The sequence below is a fragment of the Pseudorca crassidens genome, chromosome 7 (genome assembly GCF_039906515.1).
Source record: "Pseudorca crassidens isolate mPseCra1 chromosome 7, mPseCra1.hap1, whole genome shotgun sequence".
Taxonomy (NCBI): domain Eukaryota; kingdom Metazoa; phylum Chordata; class Mammalia; order Artiodactyla; family Delphinidae; genus Pseudorca; species Pseudorca crassidens.
The window spans coordinates 23,116,297-23,135,491 of NC_090302.1; the positions used below are offsets into that span (position 1 = coordinate 23,116,297).

Here is a 19,195-nt window from a genome sequence, read left to right on the forward strand (position 1 = left end):
ATAAAAATCAGTGCTAACGCTGGTGATGGTATGGCAAGGTGAGCAAGTTCAAGGATGTGCTGGTGTCTGTAAGTTGGCACAAGCACTCAAGAAGGAAGTTTGCATCAAGATCACTAAAAAGAGTAAATTCCTAGGAAGTTACTCTCAGAAAATAAGAGTTTCCACAATTACTTATTGGAGAGACACGCATCAGTTTTCTGTGATGTTGTTTTGTGACTGCGTTTGTAAAGAGCATGAGAAAAAAGCCAGTTAAAACACAATGCACCCAAATGATAGAATGGTATGCAACAATTACAAATCACGTGGGTCTGAGTTCAGTAGATAATGGGAAAATGCCCCTGGCATAACATTAAGGGAGGGAGCAAAATGCAAGATCATGTAGTAATAAAATGGTGATTTGCTTAAACTGAATTACATCTGTGTGTGTATAACATCAAAATATAAACAGTGGTGATAATACAGTCTTGGAAATAGTATCTCAGTTAATTATTTTTCTACGTTCCTGTTCTCAGTATTTTGAAATGTTTTTATAATAAAAGCAATCAGGAAGACACAATTAACTATAGATTTTTTACAAGAAGCCTTGGAGGCTTGGGGGGGACTGTAAGCCACCTGGGGCCATGAGAGAAGTAAATGAAGACTCAAGTGTCTTCTAATATAAAGAAAACAAAGGGACCTTTCAGTAGGAATTTAGTCAATTCTCCTTGGTGCTTCCCTGAGCCTCAGTTTATCAGAGGGCGCGCTGAGGTCCTTTTTCTGTGTTTACAGAATGTTTGCTGATTCAAGCAGATCGTTTTCTAAACTGACTCACATGTAACATCTCCCTCACTCCAAGTGACAGGCATTTCCCTGACCTCAGTCTGTGTTCCAGCTCTTTCCATGCCTGAAGGAAAATCCAAGGACTTTTAGGATCCGGATCTAAGAAGTTTGGGGTAACGATGTACGTACTTTTCCTTACTATTACCACAGTGCATACGTATCTCACTGCAGCCACAGCCCACAAAAGCCAGAGGCGTGAGTTTGCCCCAGGCTGGCAGAAATTGCCCCATGATGGCTATAATTGCCATAATACTAGATAATTTACCTTTTGTAAACACTTTGCCCTTGGCACAGATTTTGATACATACAGTTTCATTCACTTCCCTGAAGGCGTGTTGTAGGGATTGGGTGATGCTTGAGGATGGCCCTTTTCTCTTTTGGTCTTTCTGTGAGTCCTTGGCCTCTTGCCTTTCTTTTTCTCCCCACTATCTGAGCTGTGTACTATTCATACTACACGCCGTTGTGACTCCTCCCCCATAACCTTGAGCCAGTGCCAAGTGCCTTTCAAATAGTAGAGCTCCTTCCTGCTCTGTCCCATAGACTAGCCGTCGACCCAGGGACCTAGCAGAATTTTGCTTCCTACTAGTAAAGGGATCACTGAAGGTTATATTTCCATCTCAATGCTGAAATGCCAAGCAGATGTGCTTGTTTATTTTGAATAAGCATTTTTCCTGGTAAATGACTCACTTCTGAATGTTGCAGTTGCCCTTGATGTCTGGGAAGAGCAGTTTTTGCATTTTTCATCAATATCACAAGGCTGATCTTCAGCCGATACGTGCAGGTGTGGCCAGTTGAACCAGCTGTTAAATTAGGGGAATGTATAATGGCTGATACGTAGCCTCTGCCCTCATGTCCCACCTCATTGAGGCTGTCCCAGTCCTTCCCCTTGGACACCCTGGATCTCCCCCAATCTAGCAACTGGAAGGGTTAATACCGGGCCAGGCACCCAGCTGAGCTGATGCACAGCTGCTGTCCATTTGGACCGATCAGTGCCCACGTCACTCAGGGTGTGAGTTGGTTTTGGGTTTTTTGGTTTTTTGTTTTTGGCCACACCACACGGCTTGTGGGATGTTAGTTCCCCGACCAGGGATTGAACCAGGGCCCTCAGCAGTGAAAGCGCAGAGTCCTAACTACTGGACCGCCAGGGAATTCCCAGTGTGGGAGCTATTTTGATCGATGCTCCTGCATCATTATGGTGTTGAAGGCGTGATACACCAGACTGACATAAATCAATCCGACATAAATCAATCCGGTTGTTAGCAAAAAAACTTCTTGCCTTGCGGTTCTCTAACGTGAACGCCCAGCAGAATCACCTGGAGGGCTAGTTTAAACGCGCACCTCTGGGCCCCGCCCTCAGAGATTCTGATTCAGGAGGTCCAGGATGGGGCCTGAGAATTTGCGTTTCTCACAATTCCCAGGCGAGGCTGAAGCTGAAGCTCCCAGTCCTCTGTTCCACAGGCAGCTCCTGATAGAAACGATCTCTAGAGCAGCACTTCTCAAACACCCGTATGCGTAAGAATCACCTGGGGAATCTTATAATACAGATTCTTACTCAGTGCATCTGGGATAGAGCCTGAAATTCTGGGAGAAAGCCTGAAATTCTGCTTTTCTCTCAAGCCCCCAGGTGATTCCACTATCTATGACCTTGAATAACAAGGTCTTCTAAAGGGAATTCGTGCTTCTCATCCACATAATGAAAGTCTTCCTTATAAATCCTTTATTCTCTCTGTATACAGTTCCCTTCTCGACCTCCTTCTTTCATTTCTTATTCTTTGCTGCTGTTGTAGTTCCTGTAGCTTCTTTCATTTTTTTCTTTTAACGAATTCGCAGGTGATGCTGATACTGTTATCTGTGAGCTTACTAAGTAGCAACACCTCGTAGTGGCTGTAATTCTAGACCTCGGTGGCAGAGCACTTCAGAACAGCCCCTTCTTCCTCTCATACGAATCCTCGAACTTCCCCCTCTCACCGCTCAACTAAAGCCTAAACTGACAGGAAGAGGAAGATATCACCCACCGGAGTCTTTGGTAAGAGAGAATAAACTGGCTTTTTTTCTTTAGGATAAGACTAATAATGATCTGCGTTTTGTACTAAATCGTTCTCTAGCTGCTTCCATGGTCCTTCACATTTTGGCGTGTCTCTGTAAGTTCTGAGGTGGATTACAAGTCATGTGTGTGAATGATTTATCTCTTTATTCTTATTTTTTAGTTATTCTTTTAAAAATGGTTTTCACTTGGCCTCTTTTGCTCGTCCTCTCTCCCGCTTTGTTTTCTCCCTTTCTCTCTTTACTTTTCTTCCCACTCTCTGTTTTTTTCTTGCCAGTGTCTTCAAGATTTCAAATTCCCAACCCACTCTCCGGATTCCACCCCTGAATAATTTTTTTTTTTAATGCAACCCTGACTTCTCAAAAAGAGACTCCACCCAGACTGTTTTGGAGCTTCATGATTCCAACAATGAGATCAGAAATGAGTCTAGGAAAATTACGTGTGAGTGCGTGTCGGGGAAACAAAGAAAGCAGTCAAGTGTAAAAGGAAAGGCTCGAGTGCGCTTTTCTAGAAAATACTTGACTAGGAGCTTTTATCCAGGACTAGAAATTGCCCTGCTTACCAACTAAGCACTTTCTCTGCAAAACATAAAAAAGATGTCTGTTTTTATGAACTTGGTCATTTCCTGGACTTTAATAACGCTTTTCCTGGACTTTAATAGCACTTGATTCCAGTTGGATATAAACAGACTTCTGTGATCCATCGGCTTGTACCCTCCCTGCCCGTGGGCTGGGCAAGCTGCTTAGCAGCTAATTCTGTGGAAAAGTCTACAAGCCCTAGTGCCGGAAGGCAGAAATCCTGGCCCAGGCTTGCTCCACTTCTGGGAACCCAGGGACATGGCAGGAGTTTGTTGGTTAAGTAGCTGTGCCTGAGAGTTAATTCTGTACCATCTCCTTTCCAAATGCAGTGGAGAGAAGTTCAAGAAGATCTATATTCCATAAGGAAAAGAATAGTAGAGATGATGGATAGCTTCTGATGCAGAGGAAAAAAAGGAATGCACTGCATTCAGTTCATCCAGTACTAAGTAGCTTTCTAAGGGACCTGCAGATTCCAGCTGACCCTGTGTTCCTCCTTATCTGACAGGTGACCCAGACTTGAATTCTAAATTGATTCCGGCTAGGATAAGTTATCTAAGCTGGCTGCACCTCGATTATCTCATCTGTAGAGTGAACACAATCACCTTAACTAACAGGGTATTTGCAAAATAACATAAATGACATTGATGCCAAGAATGGAGCCCACACTTCAAAACTGGTTCTCAACCTAGGGCTTGGAAGATGTTCAATATGCATCAACATCTGCCTTTCCTTCTTGAATGAAAAAGACAGAAAAGAAGAAGGAGAGGCAATGATAGGATCTTCAGTGGATAACCATGAATAAAATTCCTGGCTGTGATGGTAGAAGCATCAAAATCAGCAGGCTCAAACTCAAATGCCAGTAGAAGCCGGGCAAGTAATATTAATAAGCAAAGCACCCCAGGGACAAAGAAAAAAGAATACAACAGACAGTGGCAAGACAATAGAAATGCTTCAAATATCTATTATCGTGGTAGAAGATAAATAGCTGCACACCCACAAGAAAAATGGCTTCTTGCCACTCCACCTTGGGTTCTGGAAGCAATGGAAGATGATGGGGACGGGACTCAGCTGGAAAGGGCAATGCCCCCTGCAGAGGGGCAGCCACTGCTCTCCACCTGACAGTCATCATGTGACACAAAATGAAAGGCCCAGCATTGCCAAATCTTAGGACTCTTTGCAAGATAAGTAAGAGGCTCTGTTGATTCCTAAAATATTCCATTTTACCAATGTTGGCCAACCCTATGGTACGATCAACATAGTGGGCCATCAGAGGCTTGTGGACATTAGGTTACAACCTATGTTGCTTCTCCTTTTTAGAGCTCTGTCAGCTCAGAAGGGAGCACATTGGGTTGCGGTTTGCTTTCTGTTCGCTAAGAGGTAAGAAAACCCTTTCAGAAGTAGAAACTTGGGAAGCCAGAATGGTGCATGCCTTTACTGGCTTCAGCTAGGAGCTGTACACACTTCACTAGACTTCTTTATATCTGTTAATTATCATCATATCCCTAAGAGGTGAGCGCTGTCTCCATTTCACAGATGAGGAAATAGAAGATTAGATAAGCAGTAATTTGCTCAAGAGCTCACAGTAGCAGCACTCAGGTTTGACACCAAGTTGTTTTATCCAAGTTTAGTGCCTCTCATATACCGTAAAGTGGCATAATAACATTTGTCTGAGTCTAAAGCTCATTTTCCTTCCACCTTCTCCCTTGATAAATATTAAGCAGTTAGGGAGGCTCAGAAAGGAACTTAGATGACTGGAATGCCAGTTGGTAAATAGTTATTTCAGAGCATTAATGAGTATTTTGAGTCTGGACACATTGCAGGCCAGAAATTAGATTCCTCAATCCTGAAGTTAGATTTTGCTCTACTATTGTGTGCCTTGTTTGAGAGATTTTTAAACACCAGTGACCATGTTGAGTCATAGTTCTTGCGGTTTGACCCAAGTGGAGAAATTTCTGTAATACTGTATCTGAGTGTTTACCAGGTAAGTATTAGAAATTCCAGCTTAATTCAGTTTCAGCTGTAAAGGAATTTGCTGTCTGTGGAAACAAATGTCAGGCTTAGATAGCACTTCCAGCAACATTTCATCCAGGGGACCAAACCAAAAACCCAGGTTTCCTCTCTGTCGCCTCACTGCTTTCTGAAACATTGGTCTTAAAGACTGGGTTCCTGTGTGTTTTATAACAGCTGCCAGCCAGCATCTTGTTTACATTCAGATGAAGAAAGAGGAAATTTCAGTAACTGTCACAAGGGCTAGGAATTGCTTTCTCTTGCTTTCTCGTTCTCTCGTGCTTAACCCTTGGCCTAAAGATAGGATTGTTGGTTGGATTAAGATCATCAGGGTGGAGCCCTGGACTTAGATGAATCCCATACAAACCGCATAGCTGCTGTAAAATGGAGGAGGGATAAATTCACCCACAGAAAAATCCGTGTATTTTTGGTAGAAAGTGGAAGAAATGGGTGCTGGGAAGCAACAAAAAACAACTTGGCCGAGGCTGTACAAGAAATATTCATAGCTCTTCATCTAACACACACTAAAAAGAAAGGCAGATAATTCGTTCCTGAGAGACCTGAATGGAGGAGTGGAAAAAACCGAAAGAATGATTTTGCTGGTTTTGTTTTATTGTAGAATTCTGCAGTTTCTTACTTTGTGGTGATGGCTGGTGGTGTTGCTCTGAGGAAGGTCTGAGGAACATTGGTCCTGGCCATGTTTGGGTTTTCTTCTGACCTTAAATTCTGAAAAATAACAAATCATCCTGTGCAGAGTTTGGCAAGCTGCTGCTATCTTTGTAAGGCCCAGCAGCTAAAAATGTTTACTTTTTAAAAAGATTTAAAAACAAAGAATATGAACCAAAGACTGCATGTGGTCCATAAAGCCCCCAATATTACCTGGTTCTTGACAGAAAAAGTTGGCCAAACCCTGGTCCAGTCCGTGAAAGTGAAGTTTCATTACTTCCTAAATAAGTAGAGCAAAAATAACAAAGTTTAGGGAATCTGTGACTCATAAAACCAAATGTACAAGAAACATTATTATAGGATTAGGCTTTAGTATCTTTCTCAACTGCAAACTAATCCCTTCAAAATCCTAAATGAAAATAACTTTCATCTATTTAATATTACTTTGCTTGTTTCTCATTTGGTGGTTGCCAGGGCTGGGGAAGGGAGGGGGTGCATGGAAATAGGTAGTAGAAGGTTAACAAGAGACAGACACGTTTTTGACTCTGCCCACAAGGCCAGCAGTTGACTGATTTTTGGCTGACCACACACTGACTAACTAGTCATAGCATCAAAATGAAATTAGCTCCATGTCTGCCAAAGTTCCAGATTCTAAGATGTCATGTTCAATGATGTCATAGAGAAGGTACCCTTATATTCCAGCTAGGATCCTATAGTTGATAGGAGACAGCTACAGTCAGCCAACTGAACCAACAGGAGAGTTTTGTCCGCAATTCCCAGGTGTAAGTCATGGTGCAGAATATTAGAGACATGGCAAGTATTTATGTGGCTTCAAGGAGTGTTTCAAAAGAGACACCTGGAGAGCAGATTTGATCAACTTTAAGGAATATTTCCTCCATCCAGTACTCCTTCATTGCTCTGTAGCAAGAGGAGATTTTTCTTTTTTAATGCTTGTTCTTCATGTTGTTTCTTGAGGGACGGCACTCTCTAGAGAGTAGCCAAGAGAAAAATTGATCAAAAAGAGTTTTATCCCTTCCTCCATCTCATTTCTTGCTCTGACTCTAGCTGGATCCAGGCCAGCTCCTAACATAGCCCATCCTGTACCTGATCCCACCAATTTTACCTTAGTTGTACCTGGAAAATTTTATGGAAGTAAAATAGTCCACATATTTCTTTTATCCCAGGAAAGAGAACAGAACCCCTAGACATGCTTATAGAATGGACCAGGGGCATTAACAAGTGTTTAGGTGGTATTTCATAAAATCACTTTCTATCCATTGTCCAATGGTACTGCCACAACAAATCTCAATACATATATGGGCCAGGGATAATTCTTTATGTAAAGAAAATTGCCTCTAAAAGAGTGGTTAAGGGCCTACATCATTTAGAGGTAGAGCAGGCATTTAGCATCCAGACATTCTGATGTGACCACATTACAGGAGGACCAGGAGCTGGAGGGAAGAGGGACACATAGGGACTGGGTCTTCCCTCCACTAGCACCCTCAGAATTAGACTTTTGACACTTTCCCCAAATGTGCCTGCATGTAAGATCACAAATATGAGAGCGACCAGATTGAAAGAAGGCATTGCCATGTACCTTTGACATAAAAAAATGTTTTAGAAATAGCACACACTTGCTAATGATTTTGGTAATTCTTCTTTTTTTGGTTTTCTGGGACTCTCATAGAGTAGCTTGGAGTCTCACTCATCCTCTGAGAAGCCCTCTCCATCTCCTCCTCAGAGACCTATTCTGAGGGCCTACTGTCTCCTTTATGTCTTTATTCAAATGTCACATCGAGGTGGACCTTGGCCACCCCAACTGTGATTGTCATCCAGTGCCCATCCTTCCCTCCTGTTTTATTCTTCTCCTTTTTTCTTTATTAGCAATGATCACAAATTTACTATATATTTTACTTATTAATCTTACCATTGGCTTCCCCACCAAATGTAAGCTCCATGAAGGCAGTGGGTGGAATGTTTTGTTTTTTGTCTATGCTATATCCTAGCAGCGTGTCCAGTAGCTGGCATAGAGTCGGCCTCAATAGGTACATGTGGGATCACTATGCATACCATGGGAGTATTACCTTCAGAGAACTTAGCCAAGTCAAATTCATTGGACCAGGTAGTCCATTTTACACCCTAACAACTACTGAGAAGAGAAGACATGTATGCTTTAGAGGATGGCATCTACCTTATAACTTCAGAAGCAACTGAGAAGTGGAGGCTTGGCGTGGCTTTTTGAAAAGTTAGTCCCCCCTCTCTTGGAGGAATATTGGTAAAGGAAGAGCATGTCTTCTTTGAGTCATCCGTTTCACTTATTGAAAGTAAATCAAATGGCAATGTAATTGTCAAGACTCCCCTATTATAAAGTATATGCCATCTGTATGGAATAAACCCCATCCCTCTTTCCAGTGATAGGCCCTGATTGATTTAACTCAATTAGTGATCCCATCCCTCCATATTAATTAGTGGTCCAGGTATAAGCGCATGATGGCATTTGGGCCAGAGAGAGGAAGAGTGAGCCCCGTTACTATAAAGAACTCAGGAGACGATTTTGTCTAGTGGTTAAGGAAATGGACTCTGGGGTCAAGCTCACTAGGTTAGCTATCCCAACTACACCACTCACCAGCTGGTTGACTATGAGAAAGTTAATACATGTTAGTTTTTTCATCTGTGAAATTGGGATAATAATAATATCCACTGCATAGGGTGGTTGTAGAGATTAAGGAAGAGAATACCAAGCGCAGAGTAAATTAGATACTCTTGGTAGAATTCCAGTGAGAAAAGGAAAAGTAAATCTTGAACAGAGCACTGTGTATTAGCAGATCATTCATTCATCAACTAAATGCTCCATGAGCACTTACCATGTGCCAATTAGGGGCCATGGAGGCACAGAAGTGAGTCAGGATTGAGTTCTGTAGGGACGTGTTGGAAAGACAAGCCGTGCATGAAATAACTAGTGTAGGACATTGTTCACAAAGCAATCAAGCATAGATACCATGATCTGAGGTCCCAGGAGGGAAAATCTTACTTTACTTAGATGATACAGACAGTTGGTAGAAAAAATTCACTTAAGACATTCAGCAAGAAGCATGTCTAATCCTTAAATATATGGTTTTAACTATATCTTTAATAATGATCAGCCCACCCCCCCCCCAAACCAAACAAAACAAAATCAAGAAATGATTCAAGGTATTAGGTTAGCTCTCCTTTAGATTTCTCTGTTAATGCATGTTTAGGTCCTTGTTTAAAAAATCAAATATAGATGTCCACCTTGAACACCCATTCATCCCCACCTTCCACCCCTCATCTCTCACTATCTAATCTCAGCCTCTCCCCAGAGGTATCCAACCATTACCAACCACCATTACCAACCCATCTGGTAAATAGAATCCTAACCTTTTTGTGTGGGTATATCATCACTTATGTATACTTAGAAAGATAAATATATATATATGTGCCCTCAGGGACATTTAGGAAAGGTTGGATCCCCTGGAGAACAATGGGGTGGGGCACCATAACTAAGCTGTCATTTTATTCCCTGCAAGACATTATGAGATTCAGTGATTGTGCACATTTCCTCATTTATGCTCTGGTCTCAGGATGAATTAAAAGCACTTTTGAAATCTGCCGAAAACAAACTTGTAGTAATTGAATTTTCAGCAAAATGGTGTGGTCCTTGCAAAAGAATTTATCCTCTTTTTCATGTAAGTATCATCAATGTCTATTTCACAATTTTAGAAGGAATTTAAAGTTCTTAAATAGTTTTCCCAATAAATCTTAAAAGTTTTGCCTTTATGAGCCATTATGGAATCACAGCTTCCCCCCCACTTGGTGCCTACTTCTTTTTTTATTATTATTTTTAAAAATTTTCAATTTTATTTAAGTATAGTTGATTTACAATGTTGTGTTAGTTTCAGGCATACAGCACAATGATTTGGACGGATAGATAGATAGATTGATAGGGATAGAGATATTCTTTTTCAGATTCTTTTCCCTTACAAGTTACAAAATATTGAGTATAGTTCCCTATGCTACACAGTAGGTCCTTGTTGGTTAACTGTTTTATGTATAGCAGTGTGTATGTGTTAATAGCAACCTCCTAATTTATCCCTACCCCCCTTTCCCCTTTAGTAACCATAAGTTTGTTTTAAAATGACTGTACTATCCAAGGCAATCTATAGATTCAGTGCAATCCTCATCAAATTACTAATGGCTTTTTTCACAGAACCAGAACAAATTTTTTTTTCATTTGTATGGAAACACAACTAACCAATAGCAATCTTGAGGAAGAAAAACAGAGTTGGAGGAATCAGGCTCCCTGACTTCAGACCTCACTAACAAAGCCACAGTAATCAAAGCAGTATGGTACTGGCACAAAAACAGACATATGTAGATCAATCGAACAAGATAGAAAGCCCAGAAATAAACCCACGCCCCTATGGTCAATTAATCTATGACAAAGGAGGCAAGAATATACAACGGAGAAAAGACCGTCCTTTTAGTAAATGGTGCTGGGAAAACTGGACAGCCACATTTAAAAGAATGAAATTAGAACATTCACTAGCACCATATACAAAAATAAACTCAGAATGGATTAAAGACCTAAATGTAAGACCAGATATTATAAAACTTCTAGAGGAAAACATAGGCAGAACACTCTTTGACATAAATCACAGCAGTATATTTTTAGATCCGTCTCCTAAAGTAATGGAAGTAAAAACAAAAATAAACAAATGGGACCTAATTAAACTTAAAATATTTTGCACAGAATCATAGTTTTTTGAAGCATCCTGGTTAACCTGAATATAATATAGTGAGATCTAATTAGATCATTAGTATACACACCAGAAAATTAATGTTACTTGTCTATGGATAATTCTGCAAGGATCATCAAAAGGTGCGAAAGAGTACAATTGTACAAAGGAATGGATTATTCATAATAATGACATTTTACCTAAGTTCCAGAATTCAGAACTTCCAAATATTGGAATAGATTACAGATGAACATGATACTTGTTTTTAACTATAATATAAAAGAATAAACTGCTCCCAATCCTTCCACCCTATTATCAGAACAAATCCTATGTCTCACATATTCCTTTCATATCTGAACTCCTTTATAAAATATCTTAGTAAAATATTCCACTTAGTTGTAATCATATACTTATATTCAGATCTTTTTCCATATACACATTTGTTCATGTTTTTATCAAGTTTCCAGATTATAATTTTCATGTCTATACAATGTTTCATCTAGTTAATTTTCCTATTACCCCTTTAAGAGTTTTCACCATTGAGGGATGGGGAGGGAGGTATATAACGTGTGGCAGAAAGAAACTCAGGGCATTTTCTTTTCATTTCTCCTTATTGCACAGATGTTTCACATTTATGGACCATTTTATGAAATCTATTCCTTCAAATATAAAATTTGGATTTCTCTACACAACTGAAAATACTCTGGTTTATTTTCAGCAAGATTTCTAACATTTCAACTTTTTTGACTTAAACTCTTCAATCTACCTGAATTCATTCTAACCACAATCACAACCTTTGATATTTAATTTTAAAAGAAACATATTCAAATAGAGAAATTGGCTACATGACATCTCAACATCTATTCTCTGCCTAAAATTCTTAGAATATCCACAGGGAACATTTTCATATCTGGCAGGCCCCTCTATTCAGACACTTAAACTTAGAGTCTCCAAAGTTTAGCTTCAGGAGTATAACTACCTCACCTGCCACAAAGTCAAAGCTGATCAAATTTCAATGGCTCATGAGGCATTTTAATCTCGGGCTTGGTAACCCCTTTCTCCCTTCATACCTTCGGGGCCCTGAGGGTGGTAAGGGCTCTGCTACTGTTGTGTGAAGACTCTCACAGCTCCTCAACACCCATCCCTAAATTTACAGTTATTTATAGTTAGCCCTTTGGTGATAAATGTCCCTAAGTTATCCTAATTTGAATGTGCCATCTGTTTTCTGTTGGGATCCAGACTAACGCACACACAGTTTTTAAAGTTGGGTGTATCCACACTGTGAAATACTATTCAGATGATAAAAAGAATCCAGTAGACCCACACATAATGAAGGAATTACCTCCAAGACAACAATAGAATTAAGAAAAAAGAGAACAATATAGGAAAATGTATACAGTACGGTCCCATTTATGTAAAACAGAGATACATATACATATGTGTGTATGTATATATCAACATATATACATATATATGTGTGTATGTATATATCAACATATATACATATATATTATATGTAGACAAAGGGGAGCAGAAGATGCAGATCAAACAAGTTTTTTTTTTTTTTTTCTGTGAGAGGGAGTGAAAATTGGGGGAGGATTGAGAATGGGAAAAGTCCATGCTTTGCTTTATTTTTCTTGTAATGTTTGAACTTTTTCAAGAGAAGGTATTCATCATGTGTCATTTATTAAAAACTCATTGTACATAATGGAGTTGGAGGAAACACTTTTCTTACTCTAGGGCACTTTGTCGGAGATCAAAGTAGAAACAGAAACCAAATTAGACTGAAAAGGATTTTAATACGAGGAGTTAAATGCTCATAAAATCATTACAAGACTGGATGAATGGGCTCCAGACGGGAACCCCATGAATGACTCAAAAGCACAACAGACCCACTTGAGGGGATCCTACCTTTACCAATATCAGATGTGAGAAGAGGTGGGAAGCCACTACTGGGAGAAAACAAACAAACAGAAAAACAGCAGTCAGAGAGTTAGAATCAGAATCCAGAAGCTGATGTCGGGGCACTGGATCCCTCAGCATAGCTGCTGCCTCCAGCACGATTACCCTCCCACACCCCAGTCATGCTTTCCAGCAGGACATCCAAAGATGAAAAGAAAGTAGCCCTGTCTCACTTCTGCCTTCCAAGTCTTGCCTTCATGCATCTCACTGGTGAAACCAATTTGCATCCAGAACTCTAGCTGCAAGGGAATCCAAGGAAACTTTACCTTTTCCCTTTTCCAGGTTCTGCAGGAAGGTGGAATGCAAGTGAGCCGGCTATACCATTACTCTAGGTGGGGAAGAGTTCAAGACATTTTCAGGGGCTTCCCTGGTGACACAGTGGTTAAGAATCCGCCTGCCAATGCAGGGGACAGGGGTTCGAGCCCTGGTCTGGGAAGATCCCACATGCTGCAGAGCAACTAAGCCAGTGCACCACAACTACTGAGCCTGTGCCACAACTACTGAAGCCTGTGTGCCTAGAAGCCTGTGCTCTGCAACAAGAGAAGCCACCACAATGAGAAGCCAGCGCACCGCAACGAAGACCCAACACAGCCATAAATAAATAAAATTTAATTAATTAATTTTTTTAAAAAAAGACCTTTTCAGACACACAAAAACTAAAAGTTGACAACCCAGAGTCTCTGCTAAAGGATGTATGGCAAGAAGAAAAAAAGTAAATCATAAGCAAATGTGGATTTTAAGAAGTGATTTAAAACTTTAAGTCTTGAGTAAATTCCACAGTCCCATTTGATCTGGGCCTTGATGATTAAGAGCAGGGGTCAGGAACCTTTTCTGTAAAGGTTAAAGACAGTCAGTATTTTCAGGTTTGCAGGTTATATGGTCTATGTCATATATACTCAGCTTTGATCTTGTAGCACAAAAGCAGGCAATGGCAATACACGAATGGGCAAACATGTTCCAATAAAACTTTATTTATGAGACCACGTGGAGATCTGGATTTGGTCTATAGGGCAAAGTTTGATGACTCTGGGCTAAGAGGATTACCTGGCATAGAACCCCAAAAAGGACATTTCTGGAAAAGAGGAGGTTATAAATTTGTTGAGAAATTGCATGGTGTGATCGTGGGAAGGCAAGTACTCTGTGAGGCTAACTTACAGTGTATACAGTGGAAGTAGCAACACACGAGCCTTGAAAAGGAAGCTGAGCCCAGATGGAGAAGGCCCTTGTGTTATAACTTAATGAGTTGCTCTAGAGTCAAAACAGAAGAATGTTTAAAAAGGTTTTGCCATGATCAAATGTGGGTTTTTGGAAAATACTTTTGGCAGTGTTGTATAAGAATGGGTTGGAAAGACTGAGGCAGGTAACCCAAGGTGAACAACAATATCAATGATGAGTTTACCAAAACTAGGGCAGTGATTTGGGGAGAAAAAAGGAAAGGTCAAATTCAGGAGACAGTTTAGAGTTAAGAGCAAACAGAACAGGTGACCAGATGGTAACAGATTATATGGGAGGAAGAACAGAGCAGAAGGAAGAATTTTTGTTGAGGGCAGAGGAGGGTCCTAGGTAGATGGAGTGGGATAGTGAGGGAAGGCAGTGTTCACAAGGGAACCCCAGTCTAGCAAGGAACCTGTACCATCTGTACCATGTCTTCTGACTACTACTCAATACAAAACTACTATAACCCTGTCCATTTCCTGTCAGACTTGGGAGACTCTGAAAACTTCCTAAATAGAACCTGACCCTGAAATCAGATGTCCACATAAGTCAAACCCATTGCCCCACCTGACTGCTACTGGAGAACACCCATGTATCTTGAAACTTGAAAAGTGCAAGTCAATTTCCCCAGAATTCTTGGGCAACACCACCTTCCTGCCAGGCGTGGAGATGCTGCCAGTCAAAATCAGCATCTTTTTTTTATCTGCAAAGTACTCTAAGATACCAAAGACCTTCGTGTTTATTATCCAAGAGTTTTCCCCCAATTTCATCATCTTGATGAGCCACTGAAGAAAGAACTCCCACTTAGGGCACATTTCATGGACAAACAACCGGAGAGAATCCCTACAACAGAACTCTGCACCTAATGTCCACCTAATCAGTCCATGTCATGCTGCTTCCTGCTTGCCCACGGGAGCAGCCACCAGTGACAGCTCCATCCGTTGTTGTCTCCACTTGGCCAAAGTCTGGACACTTCATACCACCATTGAAGAGAGGTTTCATTTGAAACAGGTCAATGGAAATGCTTGAGATATGATGTTAATGCAAACAAATCAGTATGCTATTAAGTGCCCTTAAAGAATGAACCTAGCTGTTGGGAAAAAAGAAAATCCCAGGAGCTGACATTTACAGGCTGCTTCTGCATCCACTACCCCATACCCATTACCAACACCACTGTCACCACCGCTGTCAAAGATGCTTCCAGAACATCTGGAACAGAAGCAGGAGAGTTGTTTTTCCCTCCTCCCATTTTCCATTTTCCTGCAAATGCTTCCCACTGGCAGAACCTAACAGGAAGACAGCTGGCAGAGGATTCTGGAAAATCTAGTTTTGATACATAGCAGGACACAGACTTTAGACTCTGGTTCTGCCGTTGATCTTTGCTTGACCTTGGCAGCATCCAACTTTGACTTTCGTGCTTGAGGTTCTAGGCAGTAGTGCAATGCCAGAATGATGCTTAGCTCTCTTGATCAACCTTTTTGTTCGGTTTTGTTTTTGCTAAAAGACATTGCTAGTGTGTGATTTAATATTAACATTAAGCTAATGAGGAATTTTTTACTCTTTTACTTTGAAGGAAATGTCTGTGCAATACCGAAACGTCCTGTTTGCTAGTGTGGATGTGGACGATGCTCGGGTAAGAATCTTAAATCCTTCCTTGTAGATGTGTAAAATCCAACGCAGTGTCATTGAGAGTGCTGTCTCAGTGACTATATAAGCAATTTAAAGTGTGATGAACGGGCTTCCCTGGTGGCGCAGTGGTTGAGAGTCTGCCTGCCGGTGCAGGGCACACGGGTTCACGTCCCGGTCCGGGAGGATCTCACATGCCGCGGAGCGGCTGGGCCCGTGAGCCATGGCCGCTGAGCCTGTGCGTCCGGAGCCTGTGCTCCGCAAGGGGAGAGGCCACAACAGTGAGAGGCCCGCGTACCGCAAAAACAAACAAACAAAAATATATATATATAAGTGTGATGAACTGTAGTAAACTCCCTCATAACGTTCTTGTATATTTTGTATTTTTTTTAAAAAGACAATAGATATGTGGCTCTCCTGCTGCCCCCTGCCTTCCCATACTATGGCAGAATTCACTAATCAAGCCTAATATTCTTCACCACTTGCTCTGGACTCTGCCCCACAATCCTGCTCAGTAGAGTTGCTCTAGACAGCCAATACCAGTTGGTTGAAGTTGGGCTCAGAGTGAAAACTGATTTTCACCCCTATAATAGATTATTATTCAATTTCTAAAACCTAACTCAATGCATTACAGACATTTTAACATAACTTGCTTTCCCCTTGCTATAGCTTATGCTTTTTGTGGGGTTTTTTAAACACCACAAGGAATTCCAGGAAATCCTTCCCTTACCTCCCTAGAGCCTTTCTTCCTCACCCCCCCCCGCAAATATAATCAGCCCGTGTCCTCAATCAAAATGTGCTTACTGATACACACAATGTGTCTACAAAATTTTTCTTCCTAACATTTGTTCACTTATAATGAGGAAAAGTACCGATAACAAGTGGCCTATGCATACATTGGATTGAATTTGAGCTTTAGAATTTAAAAAATCTACTATTCACCCATCCTGCCCTTTAATAGTTTTGTGACCTCTTATCAGTTAACCTCTATAAACTTCACTTTCTCTGTATGTGAAACAAGGTAATAATTAACGGAGTATGGTAAGATAAAAGGCACAACATATATGACATACTACCCAGAACATAAAAAAAGTTCCATTTTTCCATTTCCTTCAACTTTCATTAAAGTATGACAGTGTGTGATTGTCCTTTAAGATGAATCATATACTATGCATTCAGAGTACACAGCTAGGGTTATTATCTCTTTGTCTTTTTCATATTCACAGAGTTGTGCACCTGTCACTACAGTCAATTTTAGAAAGTGTTCACAACTCCGGAAAGAAACACTGTTCCCTTTAGCAGTCACCTCCCTGCCCCGATCCCTCCATCCACCACCTCAACCCTAAGCAACCATAAGTCTACATTGTCTCTAGATTTGCTTATTCTAGCCATTTCATATACATGGAATTATAGAATATGTGTTCTTTTGTGATGGGCTTCTTTCACTTACCATAAGCTTGCAGGGTTCATCCACGATGGGGCATGTATCAGTACTCCATTCCCTTTTATTGCTGAATAATATATTACCTTTTTTTATCCATTCATCCTACGATGGACATTCGGGTTGTTTGCAACTTTTCGCTATTATGTCTAATACTGGCATAAACATTTATGTATACATTTTCGTTTCTTTTGGCTATATATCTAGACATGGAATTGTTGGGTCATATGGTAACTCTTTATTTAACTTATCGAGGAACTGACAAATTGTCTTCGAAACAGCTGCACTATTTTACATTCCCACCAGCGATGTATGAGGGTTCTGATTTCTCCATACCCTCAGCAACATGTGTTATTTTCTTTTTTGATTACAGCTCTTTGTCTCTTAAGGTGAAACAAAATGCACAATTTTCTTTTCTAATAGTAATGTATTCATTGTTGTCATTGCTGTGGTCATGAAAATGATAATGTAGTGGGGGTGGCAGGGGAGAGGTTTTGATCCTGTGGGTGGCTAATTTTCTTTTGACTCAAACAAAATAAACGGAAAGTGGTATTTGAAATCAGATTGTAATGGATTAGAGCAATTGGAGTGCTAACATATTTTCTTGTCTCTTGGCTCCAAATCTTTCACAAAGATGGGCAGTGAAGAGGCATAAGGCTTAAAAGAAAGAAATATGCAAGCTTTACTTAAAATGCAAGACATTATATCACCCCATGTCTCAAGTGTGAGTTATAAAGAGACCTTTACCCGTTCTTATTTTTTACAATATGCTCTTTCCATATTGGATTCCACTGGCTCCCTTCTGCCGTCTTTCACAAGCTCTTTTAAATAGAGCTCATTTTGTCCTTCAGTCCATTCTGTTTTGGCCCCCATCTCTCACCCGTCTCCTAGAGCTCTTGAATGAGAAAGCTCAGGAATGCTGGAAACAGTCATTTTTTCTACTGTAACATTCCTGGAAGCTTTGAGGATATATTAGAAAAGTTCTTGGCAAGAGAATCTGTAATGTATCAGCTGTCCCTGGGCTCTCAGACATGCCTCCTGAGACGTCACCAAGTACCACTGTTGGTCCAGAGAGAGGATACCAAAACTGTGACTTCATGCTACTTCTTTCATTTTCCAGGAGTTGGCCCAAATTTATCACATCAAAGCAATGCCCACATTTCAGATGTTCAAGCAAGCCCAGAAGGTATGTTTCTATGGTAACTGGCAGATTGAAATAGATTATAGAGCCATCAGAGTCTTAAAAAAAAAAAAGGCCTGGGGTGTCCTGGATGGACGAAACAACTGTATTTATTTTCAATCTTAGCAATGTAATTCTTAGTTTCTGAACTTTACATATTGGCAAGGGGTAAAAAAAAAGCATGAATCGTGATAAATCTCCCCATTCAGACCATTTGAGGTGTCCCAATCCATATGACATACCCCACTATTATCCCTCTCTGGGGCAGAACCATCAAAAAAGAACCTTATAACAAGGGGCATGATGAAATTCTCTCACAAATATATACACGTTTTTCACACTTGGGCAAACATCAATCAAAAGCTATTACAAGGTTAAATAGCCCAGTGGTTGACCAGGCAGGTTCTGGGCTGATTTCTTTGGTTCAAAAACCAGTTCTTCCACTTCCCAGCAGTTTACTTAATAACCTCTTGGTATCTTAGTTTGCCTATCTGTAAAAACGTGGATCGTAAAAAGTTTCCCCCTCCTTAGTGAAAATGAAATGAATTAACATGACTAAACTTTTTAGACCCATCCTGACACACATGAGTATGTTATGTTAATTACCTCGAAGATATTAATGGAATGGAATGCCTCAAATACTTGGTGTGTGATGAAACTAGTAACTACATATATGGCTGGGAGCACGGACACTTGTGTGTACCTTTTGAAAGGTGATTTTGCAACACACTTAAGACGAACAAACTGTTCATTCCCTTTCACACATTATCCCATTCTTGGGAATTTTTGCTAATGAAATACCTCATGGAAAAATAAATGGCTAAGTGCATAGTAATTGTAGCATTATTTCTAACAAAATGTGGAAGCAAGGTAAATGGTTTTTCTTAGTAGAGTGGCTAA

At 40.5% G+C, this 19,195-nt stretch overlaps 1 protein-coding gene across 2 annotated transcripts in view; it reads left to right on the top strand.

The window, feature by feature from the left end:
- The first annotated feature begins 6,903 nt into the window (after positions 1-6,903).
- Positions 6,904-19,195, top strand: part of TXNDC8 (thioredoxin domain containing 8) — a 40,800-nt gene continuing 28,508 nt past the window's right edge. For both annotated transcript variants that reach the window (XM_067742398.1, XM_067742400.1), the window contains exons 1-4: positions 6,904-6,927; positions 9,717-9,821; positions 15,622-15,681; positions 18,236-18,301. In XM_067742398.1, the coding sequence (XP_067598499.1) occupies positions 6,904-6,927; positions 9,717-9,821; positions 15,622-15,681; positions 18,236-18,301 (255 nt within the window). The remainder of the gene's footprint in view (positions 6,928-9,716; positions 9,822-15,621; positions 15,682-18,235; positions 18,302-19,195) is intronic.